Genomic DNA, 12,603 nt, shown 5'->3' on the forward strand with positions numbered 1-12,603 from the left:
GTGGGAGAAACTACACATTACACTAATCATGTGGCTGAGAATTTTTTTTACTTCAATGTGGGCATAAACAGCCCTGATTTCAACTGGAACCACTGCGCTCTGAGAGGGGAGGGCTAAAAACAGCGACTTTCTATTGATGACAATGAAGACCTTTTGCTTTAACCTCCTGGGTGGAAGATTTCAGGAAAAGTGAGTGTGGGGGGGAGGGTTTACCCTCCCTCCCAGAGCACAGTGCATCCAGTCTGAATTGGCACTGTGCTCTCTTCCACCAGAGTAAACAAATAGGGAAGCCTCGCTATATTCTATGTATGTGACATGTAGTTTGGCTCTGATTCCCACAAAACGGGGTGTGGGGGACGAAATCCATTAGCGATGCGAACGCGAGAGTTGGTGTTGAGAAGGAGGGCAAAAGCACAGGTGGTGTGACTGGGCCAGAGAAGGAGGCTTCCGCAAGCCATTTGCCTGGGTGCAGCTCCCTCCCTTCCAAGGCCAGGCTCAGCTTAGGGCAAGGAGCAGCCTTTCTTCCCCCATTGCCACCTGCCACCAGATTGGAGTGGCGCCTCGACAGCATGGGGTAGACCCTATACCCTCTAGGTTGAGCAATCAAGGGATAGACTCAACATCTTTGAGTCTGCCTTTGCCTTTCTTTCACATCTGGAAATTTCACACGACTACAACTCTATTTTGATTCCAGGTCTGGACTTCTGCCTCCCATTACGAAACTTGTGGAGGGGAACTCCAGCAGCTTTCCCAAACCTGATGGCCTCTAGATATTTTGTACTACAGATCCCAGGATTCCTAACAACTGGTTATGCTGAATGGGACTGAAGGAAGTGCAAAAGGGCTGCCAAGTTAGGGAAAGGCTTCCTTATCGTAACATTGATCCATATACACCCACTTTCCTTAAATGAAGTAGCAATACAGAATAGCTGCATTGAAAACTGCATATCTGCATGAAGAAGTTTTCAGCAGCTCCTAGCACAAACTTATTATTTCATTGATTCGTCTGCGTACTCAAAAACAGCAATGCACACACTTCACCTTAGCACCTTAAACATTTTTAAGACAGCTCACAAGCTTGACATTAAAACAATAATCATAAAGCATTTATTATTAAAACAACGAGCAGTCATTAAAACAACTTTCAGAAACAGTCTGAAATAGTCGAGGAAATATATCAGCTGAGAAAAAAATACTGCAGGTAGCAAGCAGATAAAATCAGAGCCTGGGGAAATAGGCATTTATGAAAAATGTGCTTCAATTTCTTTGTTTTTAATAAGCATTTACATATTTCATGCCTTCTGGATTGAACACTGGTTCATACGCAATCTGCGGCTGAAGTCGGTATGTTTCCAAGCCTGCAATATGATTCTCAGCCCAAGTAAAAGCATTTGATAGCAGGCACAATTTTGAAAAGTGCACATGAAGAAATGGATACTTTTGAACAATTGCACAAATATGCATCAATCACAATTGAGGTGTACCTGTGGAAAAGTACCCGCATAAATATAGCTGGATTTTCATGCGAAAAGAAACAAGTTCCAATACAGGCTCAAGTCGAAATGAATTGTAAATGGAATTCGAAGAATTTCAGCAAACTCAGCATTTGCTGACCTGCACATCCTTACGGGCAAGTAAAATTATTTTCCCCTGGCACCATAAGGAGTCCTTGCAAGGCACCCAGCAGGGGGCAAGGCATGTCAGAGTCGGCTCTCCCCAGCAGAGAAGGCCTGATCCCAAGACAGCACCCACATGAGCTTAATATGGTGATTAAGATCTCCCCACCAGTAAGGGAAGCTTAAATAAAGATAAACAGTATGCTAATGCTCAGCGAAGGAGCAGGTGGAGGGCCTAAACAAACATATCGCTTCTACCAAAACTGTGCAAAAGCTATTATAACAGCGATGTCAGCCTTAATTGCATTGCACTAACCTGCTCTATGCGAGGATCTGAATTAATTACTTGATTCAGTTTTTTGACATCTAATACATTTTCATCTGCTGTATTCTCTAGGTAGGCATGTCCTTTCATGAGCGTGTTCTCCACACAGAGCATCCCATCCATTCTCAACAAATGGTTCTCCATGACAAAGTGATAGTTCTCTGTGGGGTCCTTTTGATCAGCATCAATAAAGATGATATCGAAATCTTCCCCCACGGCTGCTAACTCCTGGAATAAAAAATACTAAAGTCAGGTCAAAAGAAAACATCACAGCGCTGTGTTATTTGGCCCTCAGGCCAAAACAAGTCAGGTGCCCCTGATTTAAAACAAACAGACTTCTCGCATGCTTGCTTTTTAAAAAACCCAGCTGCCAGATACTTCTGATCAGAAACGCAGGCATGTCCTGACTACCCACACTTCACGGATCAATGGGCCCTGAGTCAGCTTTCCGAAGCCCCAGAGCCTCCGTGCTCCATCCTGCATGGGCTCACGTGGGTGGACATGGCTCACAGAGACAGTCGCAAGAGAAGAGCGGATGACGCTGTCGTACTCTGTTTCCCTAAGTTGACTTGGATGGCAAACAGCCTGCCATGCTCTCCATGTCCAAATGGGGGCCCTGGAATGTTTAACAGTGGACTCTACAGATGATCCGTTCTAATAAAAGACGCTCTTCAAACCCATTACTATGGACAGACCTTGCTCTTGACCTAAATGAGGTCATAATATTCTATAGAGGACACAATATACATGGGGAAAGTGTGAGCCCCTTCTAAAAACACCGTAAGAATATTTTACTGCAGGTGGCCATCCACTCTTGTTGCTTCTGGATGCTATTCCATCGAGTACAGTTTATATTCACTGGCAAAGCTAAATCTCGGGGGAAGCTAGAGAGGGAATGCAATTTCTAGTAATAACAGCTCACAACGGTGAATACTATCCACTTATCCCCACAATTTCCAGCTATTTTGGACTCCTTTCTGAATTAACCTTTCATATCAAAAGGAGCAATTCTGCACACTAGAGACGCCGACACAATTTCATGCATAATTTATTCACTCAGTTCAACATTAAACGTGGAGTCCTTGACTTTGTCAAGGTGGATTCTGTTGGCAGACTTCACAAGCGGCAAAACTGGGGAAATGAGATCTGCGCTTCAACCTCTTCACCCAGCCTGTCGAAGGAATGAGAGGAGAGGATGAAAAAGGCAGCTACGTCCCTAACGTTCTCCCACCGTGTGCTGCAATTACCGGAATCTTTTGCAAATGTGTTGTTATTACTTCCCAGTGTGATCTTGTTAAGGCTTCCAAATGGAAGGCTCTAAAACTCCATCTAGATCCAGCTAAGAAACTTGAACCTTCTTCTAAACTCAAGCAAATCAGCTGAATGCAACTAGGGAGTACTAGGCAATTCCAATACTGCGACACGTCAGTGCCACAATATCCCTGCGGTAATCAATGTAATGCGCATCAAACACTTGAAAAGAGCACTATAAATGCAAAGCATTATTGTCATTGCTGTCATCCTTGTCATGATCTCACACCCTTTCATCTATGTATTCTCATAATTATTTTGTTACACGGCAGTTTCTTCATGTTATAGATGGAGAATTTAAGACACAAGCAATGAAAGCACAAGATCGGCAGCATGGAAGAGATGCTCAGATGACCTGCGCTGGAGACTGGGGATCTTAGAGAGGGGACAAGATGGACTGGGAGGCTGTGCACATGTTCTGCCCAGAATCCAGCAAGCAAGCAAGCAAGCAAATGGAGGCTGCACAACAGCAGGCCACTGCGGGATAATTCAGCTTGGCAGCTTTTCAGAACAACATCTGTAACAGAACTGATGAGAGCTTGGGAATGAGTCCAGGCCGTGCACACAGCCATCTGCTAATTCCCTGCCTTGTGCCTGAACCCGCCACCTGTGGCTTGCCTCACCCGGCAACCTGAGGTCCTTGGCTTGGATCTGATCCCATCTCCTTTGACCTCCTTCCAAAGGACCCGGATAGGAAATCTGGGACTCTGGCTTGGAAGAGCGTCCAGCCATGCCAATGAAAGGCTCAGAATGCCCGCACCTCGTGGCAGTCAGTTCAAGGACAGAGGCTGATGCAGCCAGGGACTCTCAAGGACATTGGACAGATCAAGGCAGCATGGGAGACACATACTGGGGTTTTCTGAGACAAGTAGCCAATAAATCTGCTTTCCCTAACTGGGTGATCTCCAGATTGGGCCATCTTGGCTGGGGATGATAGAAGTTGTAGTCCAACATGTCTGGAGGGCACAAGCTTGGGGAAGACCTGTAGAATTCTAGCAATGTTCTCCTCCTGACCAGCACTCCTAGAGCAGCTTGCTTCATCCCATAGGAGATATGGGAGAGTCTTTGCAATGCCTGCACTGGTACTTTGGAATCCTTCCTTCACCTTCAACCAAAGCTGGAGTGTGATGGGACACCCCTGAACTTGAGACTTGGGAACTCCTGGTCAAATAAAATAAAACTCAGCCTGTGCACCACTACTGGGATGCACGAAGCAACAGGCAGCATGGCTTCCCCTCCCATCTCACACGCAAAACCTGATCAAACTGGCAGTTGACTATCGGGCTGAGGCGGCCCCCTCCAGCACTTCTGCGCTCAGCAGGCATGCTTGGCAAGGTGGGCGCTTGGAGCACTCAGTTCAGCCGTCCTGGTAGATGCTGCAGCTCCCTGGCTCTGCTGTATCTGCTGCCCTTCTCTGCCCAGGGGTGCAGCTGGCCAGAGGAGTCACGAGCAGCTCACGCAATGCCAGAGCTTCTGGGTGCAGCCAGTACATGCCTTTGGACTGAACAACTGGGCTCCAGTGGTTCCTCCTCCTCGTTCTAAGCTGGCCTCAGCCTGTCTTTCCTGTACCTTCCCAGGCGCACTGGCCAGTGCTTCCTCTCCTCACGCTCCCTTTCAGCCTTCACCCACCGTCTCAAACGACCTGCCCACACTCCCAACATGCGAACCCATGCTGCAGTATCCTCGGCAGAAAACCAACCCAGCGAACAGGAGAAAGCACATGAAGGACCTCCATACATTTGAGGGAATGGTCTGCGCGCATTTGTCGCCACATTCAGCATCGCACCCTGCCAAGCCCCTCAAAAGTGGGAGCTCGTAGCAGGTCTGCCTATGCCTGCCGATGCATTTTTCCTGTTGCTTGGGTGGTCAAAGCTTTTGACATCAGGTGGCTGCACCTGCTACAGACGATGCATTGGCTCCAAGACATATAGGTACGTTGACCTCGTATTTGCCATGCTTTCAGTGCTTTGATGGTCATGACAGCCACAGATGTGGGAGGGAGCAGAAAGGAGAGAGTTCCTTAATACTATTCAAATCTAGTGCACAACCATAAGCCACATGATCCTTCTCATACGAGACTGAATTTGGGGCTTACTAAGAAGGACTTGCCCCCAAGAATGTTTGCAGAGAATTGCTACAGGAGAGGTTGTGGCTGTCAATGTTTGTATTCAGCCAGGTGCTGATCCACATCCCAGCTAGTTCTGCTGTCACAAATCTTCTGGAATGTGGATAAAAGACATGCTTACATGGAATCTCGATCCAAAGCAGAGCAAATTAGAGCCAAAAACCCTGAAGAGACTAGAAGATCCAACCATCTTATCTGATCATGTTTCAGCTTGTGTGGGTGTGTGTGTGCGTGCGTGTTTGCTGAGATGACCAGCCTTGGCAAGGGAAACACTTGCTGGATGCAATATACTTAATGGATATTAGCCATAATGTATAGAAAGCATGTAAACAATAAAGGAAAAACTTCAGGGTTTTTCTAAAATTCCCAGGAACTGCAGTGTATGATGCATCAGTGCTTAACAATGTATTAAGTAGCTATTTGGCTGGAAGATGCCATCAAAAACTGGCCTTCCTCCATTGTTCTTTCAGGTCTCTTTGTCTTTTCACTTCAAGGTCTCCTGTTCCACCTTTGTTGTGTGTTCAGGACTTCTCTGATCCTCACTTTGAATCTGAAGTGCAAAGAACGCTTCTGAGCAGGCCTTCCTCTAGACGCCTTTTGACAATCTGGGCTATGCAGCCTTTTGCCATGTCTTTGTAAAGCATGCAGCCAAGACTAAAATAAAATAAACTGCCACGTTCTCTTTAAAGGCTCCAGGTACAAGTTTTCACTCTCATCCTGATCCCTTCTTTCATCTTCACACCACATGTAGTTTGCTTGCCGTTAGTTATTTTTATTCACAGTCAGTTACACTGAATGAGCACTAGAGAGCAACAGCAATTCAATTAATTTCACACTCTCTGTGGGGAGCCAAAGAATTTGAAATCTTGCACATTGCAGGTGATCTGTAACATTTTCTCCCCTGGTGCCTTTGCCGGAATCATTATAGTGGACACATATATATTTATTTCCCGTCAGAATAGGCCAAGACACTTGTGACCGTGTCACTGAGAGCCAAAGACAAGGCTGCCGCACTAACGCAAGCAGAGCCAGTATGAGCCTATGACAACGCCGCAAGTGCAGCAACCACGCGGTCCGTGCAAAGTCAGGCTGAGGAGGATGATGAGGATGAGATTTTTCACAATCTCCAAGCAAAAGTGTGGAGCATTTCATTAATGCTTTCCGGCCGCCGCACAACATGAGATATTGACATTTCCTAGGCTGCTCAGAACATAGGCTGTTATTAGAAAATTACAATATGAGATGTATAACGAAATGTTGGACTATATTCCAAGCTCTTTTTAAAAGTTTTCTATCTTGATTTGTGATTGTATTATATCTGTTCAGAACGCCAGACAAGAGCCTTGTAGCTGTTCGGGTCTCACAGAAATTAAGGGAGCAAGAGGTTTCAGGAGTGGGGGAGGGAGAAAATAGGCAACTTTGTGCCCATCCATAGGACCCCCCCCCACCCTCAGGTTTTGGGATGACAGCCTGGGAGAAGCATCTGGTGACTGGAAAAGAGAAACCGTGTTCCTTCCATTCCTATCTAAAGCCTGCCTGTGTAGGCAAGTTCTTTTCCTTTTAATCTCACCATGTGCATCCATACAACCCTAATTTCACTCCAGAGCACTGTTATCTAGGAGCCAAGAAAGTCAATTTCTTTCCAAGAGAGCCAGTGTGGTGTAGTGGTTAAGAGCGTGGGACTGAGACTCAGGCGATCTGGGTTCTAGTCCCTGCTCGGCCATGGAGCCAACTGGGTGACTTTGGGCCCGTCACTGACTCTCAGCCCAACCCACCTCACAGAGTTGTTGTTGTGGGGATAAGATGGAGGAGGAGAATGATGTAAGCTGCCTTGAGCCCTTTGTAGGAAAAAGGCAGGATATAAATTGAAGGAAAAAAAAAAAGATCCAAAGGAATCAGGACGCTGGTGCCTGTGCATGTGTAGGGTTACGGGGCTTTAAGTCCTTGCCCAGATCTGCATCGAGACCACAGAAGGCAGGGATCAAAGCCTCTGAACTCTCATTCTAGGGTCTGGATCATATTGAGCCTTCTGTGCTGACTTTAGATTAATTAGAAAACAAAGAAGCTGCTAGTCACGAATTGAAAGTAACATGTAGCTTGGCCAAAGTCAATCCTAGATGGTTAAAAGGGAGGAGCAGGGAACCCTGGATAGAAATATTTGTGAAAGAATAAAATTATTAAACTGATTGCTGAGAATATTCAAGAAATATTCACCAAACGATAAAATGGTACCTTCAAGATGTCCAGTATCGGTCCTACATTCAACTTTATTTTGTTGCCAGGAGATGAAAAGTCAAGCACTTCCTGGAGGGATTCCCCAAAGCTGGGCTGCGCAGCACAAATTGTTATGCTGCCATCACCTGGGATCACCTTGGCCATGGCCAAAAGGGATGGAACATCGAGCATTCCTACTGCTAAAACCCTTTTAGCGCCAAGCATACGAACCAACATCTTGTGAAGTTGCCCTAGGAGAAAAGCAAAACAGAATGCAAATACGTCACATGCAGCCTGGCCCAAGCATGGCACATAATAACAGAGTTCCTTTACAGGAAGGCAGGTCGTGGTTGAACATCATGAGACTCTTCCTAAGTGGTCACAGTAGTCAGGCAATGGAAACTAGTGTCTAGGGCAGGGGTGGGCAATTAATTTTCCTATGGGGCCACATAGGACAGTTGTTAAGGGCTGGACAAATACACGTACAGCTCTGCTCAATGTATATCTCTATAAAAACAGTAAATGAAACATTACAATGATACAATGAAAATGTGGAGCACAGAACAACACTATTTAATGAATATTCACAGAAATATTAACATTAACATTACATGAAAAGCAATAAATTCCATTCAGTTTAGCAGATCCTTCAAAGTAAAAGCAGTGTAGTTGTATTGCTTGCATCTATATTATGGCAATATATATTTGCATTGACTTTTAATTTGCCAGTGACCTCATGCGGGCCAGTCAGGGTCAGTCAAGGGGCCGGATGTGGCCCGCGGGCCGTACAATGCCCAGGTCTGGTCTAGGGGATAGGCTCCTAGCTGCCGGATCTGACCGAGCAAATATGGGACAGCCGTATCTCGGAGTATTTCATGTCATGCTGATATCCAGGGAACAAGTATAGCATCGGTGGTGCGGTAGATTTTCTTGGTCCCAAAGTTCTGGGAGAAGCTTTGCCAATTCCTTCTTTTTGAGGGTCCGGTGTAGAGCACTCACTGTCCTAAGGCCCTCAAGCACCCAAATTCAGAGTAACTTCCAGAACCTTCCTTATGCAAGAGCAACAGAGCACCTAGTGTTGGCATGCTGTAGCCTGTTTTAGCTGCACTGTGAACATAACCGCATCCAAAGAGAAAAGGAAGCTGTTATGACAATCCAGGCATCTTTCACATACCACAAAGCCTGCATGTTCAGGCTACAACTCCGTTACCATGAAGAAATAAATTAACATTAATTATACTTTAGATCATGCTGTCTGAAAACCCTGTGGCAACTGGTACCCAGCGAAGCAGAATGTGTGGAAAGCAGATAGAGTCAACGGTTCATAAGAGATGGAACCAAGAAGTACTACTTTGCTATTCATCTTAGTCTCTTGCAAAAGCCCTAATGACAGTCAAGCAAATGTACCTGCTTGAAGGGTATGGCCTGTGTAAGTAACGGTATACTTCTGAGCAAGGTCCTGCCTGTCAGTAGGTCATTCCTCAGGTGGTATTGGTGGCCTCTAGGGGGACTGATGGCTTCCAGCTGTATTCTGGGTGGATATCTGAGCTCAGCCTTAAAAGTTCTCCATTCTACATATAAATAACTGAGACAATGTCTGTCCACCAGATGCCTGACTTATATCCTGCAGCCAGGGCCTGATATCCTACTGCTTTTTTAGATCCTGGAATAACCTTGTCTTGGCAACCAACTCTGACAAAATCCTCGGAGTTTTGCCCTTGTGTCATGGTGAGCAAGACAATTTTTCTGATATTATGTTCCACAGGAACTTAGTTATCCTCAAAGCTGGGAATGTCTGCTCAGCTTCTACTTTGGTCATGTGAGTGACAGTGAGGAGTCTCAGCAATATCATGGCCTGTTACAAAATCACCCCAGCTTGCACTTCTGTCAGGCATGCAGCTGATCCAAGTCCAGTAGAAGCATTTTCTGAAGAAGATTCTGATTCCTCAGTTTATATCTCTTCCTCAGAAGACTTGGGCAGACACAGCTAGTGGGTCCAGTGTCAATGAAGCAGCATGTCCACTCTGCATTTCTAGCAACTGTGGAGGAATTATCCATGGTTCTGAACCCAGCCCCACATTCCCAAAATAGGCCTGATACCATGAATACCTCAAAATATGTCCAGGAGATGATACACTGGAGCTACCAGACTCCGCCAGTCATGAGTCCTGTTGAACACACACATTTAGCTGGATTCCTTGCTTCCATCCTTCCTGCCTCCCCCCCCCTTTTTTTTTTTTTTTTGGACAGAGGAGGGACACACACTTTCTGTCATTCCTGGACTACCAGTAGTAAGAAGTCTATATGAGAAGTCAAAATGGTGTTTATTGTCACTGTGCTGGCATCCTGTCTTCTCAGGGATCACCCCTGGATTGCTGCTCCTCTACGGATGCATGAGAACAATTCCCTGTAAGACTGTCTGCACCACGGATTGCTGTGGGTACCTGCCTTTGTGACTATTTCTTTTCTTCTCCTTCTATAATGGGCTCTTGTCAGTGAGTGTGGAGTGGATGTGAAAACAGCCAACATAGCATGCTTGCACTTTTTACAATCACACTTTATTTCATGACTCATGGTATATATGGTATGGAATTGTGGTGTGCGCGTGTGTGTGTGTGTGTGTGTGTGTGTGTGTGTGTGTGTATCGGGGGAGGAGGAATCCAAGTGCAAACATGACCTCCCAAATGACGCTTGTGCCCTAGCATGTCTCTTTTCTAGAGACTCCATTCCCCCTCCATAGGACTTAATGGGCTAAAGGACCCTTCTGACTCTACAGAAGGGTCCTTTAAGCCCATTAAGTCCAACTGCTGGCCCAGCACTAGAAGCTGGCTGCCTATCTGTGCTGGGATACCAGAGACAGAGAGCCAACCACCTCCATTGTCTAACTTCCTTGCCCATTGGGAAGTTTTTCCTGATGTTCAATCAATATCTGCATTCCTGTAAATTAAGCCAATTTTTTTTCATCTTACAGTTTTGGATGACAGAGTACAGTTTGTGGCCCTCTTCTGTGGCCTTTAGATACAGAAAAGGGACATCCTGTCCTATCGGTTGCTTTCCCCCCCTCAACTCCCAGTCATCAATCCATGGCCAATGAACAGCTCAGCCCATGTTAGTATGCCCATTAGAGGTTTTAAAATATACTTTTGAACTTCTTCAAATATTGTTTTTCCCAATGTGTGTGGATATTGCTCTTTTGACTATAAAGTATAAGCAATGGTATTTTCACCTTGAAACATTGGGCATCGAGGTGACCTGTAATTTAAGACAGTCAAATTTGCCTAATAAAACTGTGTGTAGGAATGTCAGAAAAGTTCTGTCAAATTCACAAATCAGTCAAATGACATATCTGCAAACACAAAGGGCAGCAAATCTTCACCGATTCCTGAAATTGCCTTTATATTCAGAAGGTTTTGTCCTTGAAAAATGCACCACCTTCTCAATTTGCTTTTTCAAAATCCACACTTTTAAGATCATTCATGCTTTTTATGGTGGTTGGAGCTGGTTAAATTTATGCAAAATTGGGAACGTGATTTTCCTGTTCTTGAAAAACAAACAGCAAATGTAAATTGAGGAGAGATGAGCGGCAGGTTGATATTTGGATGTTTTTGGAGACTTTGAGCATTGCTTGCTCATGCAGCCCCAGCTGCTCTTACTGTGAACATAATGATGAGGTGAGATCATTTTGCTGTTGGAATTATAATGATGAAAAGAGACATTCACATTAAGGATGTAAAAGGTATTTTAAAATGGATTTTAAGTATTACAAGCATAACAAAAAATCAATGCTACCTAGGGCCATTCTAGTATGTTTAACTGTGTCCGATCTGCTGAATATTTGAATATTGGCTCCTCTCTTGTTGCTGGGACAAGTTTGGGGGAAGGATCTGTGAGAATCACAAGATTACTTTGCATTTGTGCTTAAAGTAATTATTCTAGACTGCAACATCATTTTAAAGATTTATCATCACTATTGTCACTTGAACAAAGTATTCCTGCACTATATTTCCAGCGCACTTTGTTTTCTTGATGTATTACCCAAAAGATGCAACATCTGGGATGCATGAATCTAGCGATTTAGTGTAATAACTTTACAGAAGCGCAAAGGCACTGAGCATTGAAATAATCTGAAATGAGCCAGTATTTATCCCTGACAATTTGCTCCCTATAAGTACACCCAGATTTTGTAGGAATAAAAAAATAACCCTCCTTCACCGATTTGATGTCATTATTGCTGGAAAAATATGTTAAGGGAGCTTAGGAGAAAGGCTATTCATGCTGTGGGGGAAGAGAGAAAGCAGCTGCACAAAAATGTTGTATCCAAACCTTGGCTTGCACATCCTGCCTGAACTAAGAGGATCCTGATGAGATGACGACAATCCCTCCTCCTCTCCCACGTGTATGCATGAGATTGAACTTACGTAGATAAGGCGGATGTTGGTTCATCTGGTGAGAGTGCCCAGGATACTCCCTCTCAACATCCCAGATGTGCCCATTGATGCAAAAATGTTTGGGACCCCTAACCTAGCCAAGGTAATTCATGTCCTGGTGCTGCCAAGACTATGCAGCGATAATGCAGCCAAGGGGAGACTGTTTTCAACAGTGGTTATAAACAGAACTGTTTCAGAATATGGCTACCAGACCCCATGAAATGGATAGTGCTAGTGTCACTATATCTGGTCCAGTGACTTCCCATTTTCCCAAGCTCAAGTCAGAATATCCCAATTCAAAATAAAGTCCTAAATCAGGAAGCTCTCAAGAGCTGGAGGCAGGAGGAATGGATATCAAATATCAAACCTATGTAATCTTGAAACTCTGTCTTTCTCAATTCTCCTCAGAATTTGGACCTCCAGACATTTTGCGAGTAATCTTAGAGCAGCGGCTGGCAAGCTGTGGCCCCCTGCAGACTGTTGGACTGCAATCCCATTAGCTCTAGCTCACAAAGTCACTAGTGAGGGATGATTGGAGCTATATCCCAAAACATCTAAGGGGCCACAGGCTGCCCATTCCCTTCC

At 45.0% G+C, this 12,603-nt stretch overlaps 1 protein-coding gene across 1 annotated transcript in view; it reads right to left on the reverse strand.

Moving 5' to 3' along the window:
- The window catches only part of LOC123034372 (D-threitol dehydrogenase-like), a 35,280-nt gene extending 30,703 nt beyond the window's left edge, over positions 1–4,577 (reverse strand). Inside the window, exons 1-2 of the mRNA XM_044451701.1 lie at positions 4,500–4,577; positions 1,933–2,169 (exon numbers count right to left, since the gene is read on the reverse strand). Coding sequence (XP_044307636.1) covers positions 1,933–2,169; positions 4,500–4,577 — 315 coding nt within the window. The remainder of the gene's footprint in view (positions 1–1,932; positions 2,170–4,499) is intronic.
- Between the last annotated feature and the right edge of the window lie 8,026 nt (positions 4,578–12,603).

Source organism: Varanus komodoensis, unplaced genomic scaffold, assembly GCF_004798865.1.
Source record: "Varanus komodoensis strain SLA01 unplaced genomic scaffold, ASM479886v1 scaffold6_4, whole genome shotgun sequence".
Taxonomy (NCBI): Eukaryota; Metazoa; Chordata; class Lepidosauria; order Squamata; family Varanidae; genus Varanus; species Varanus komodoensis.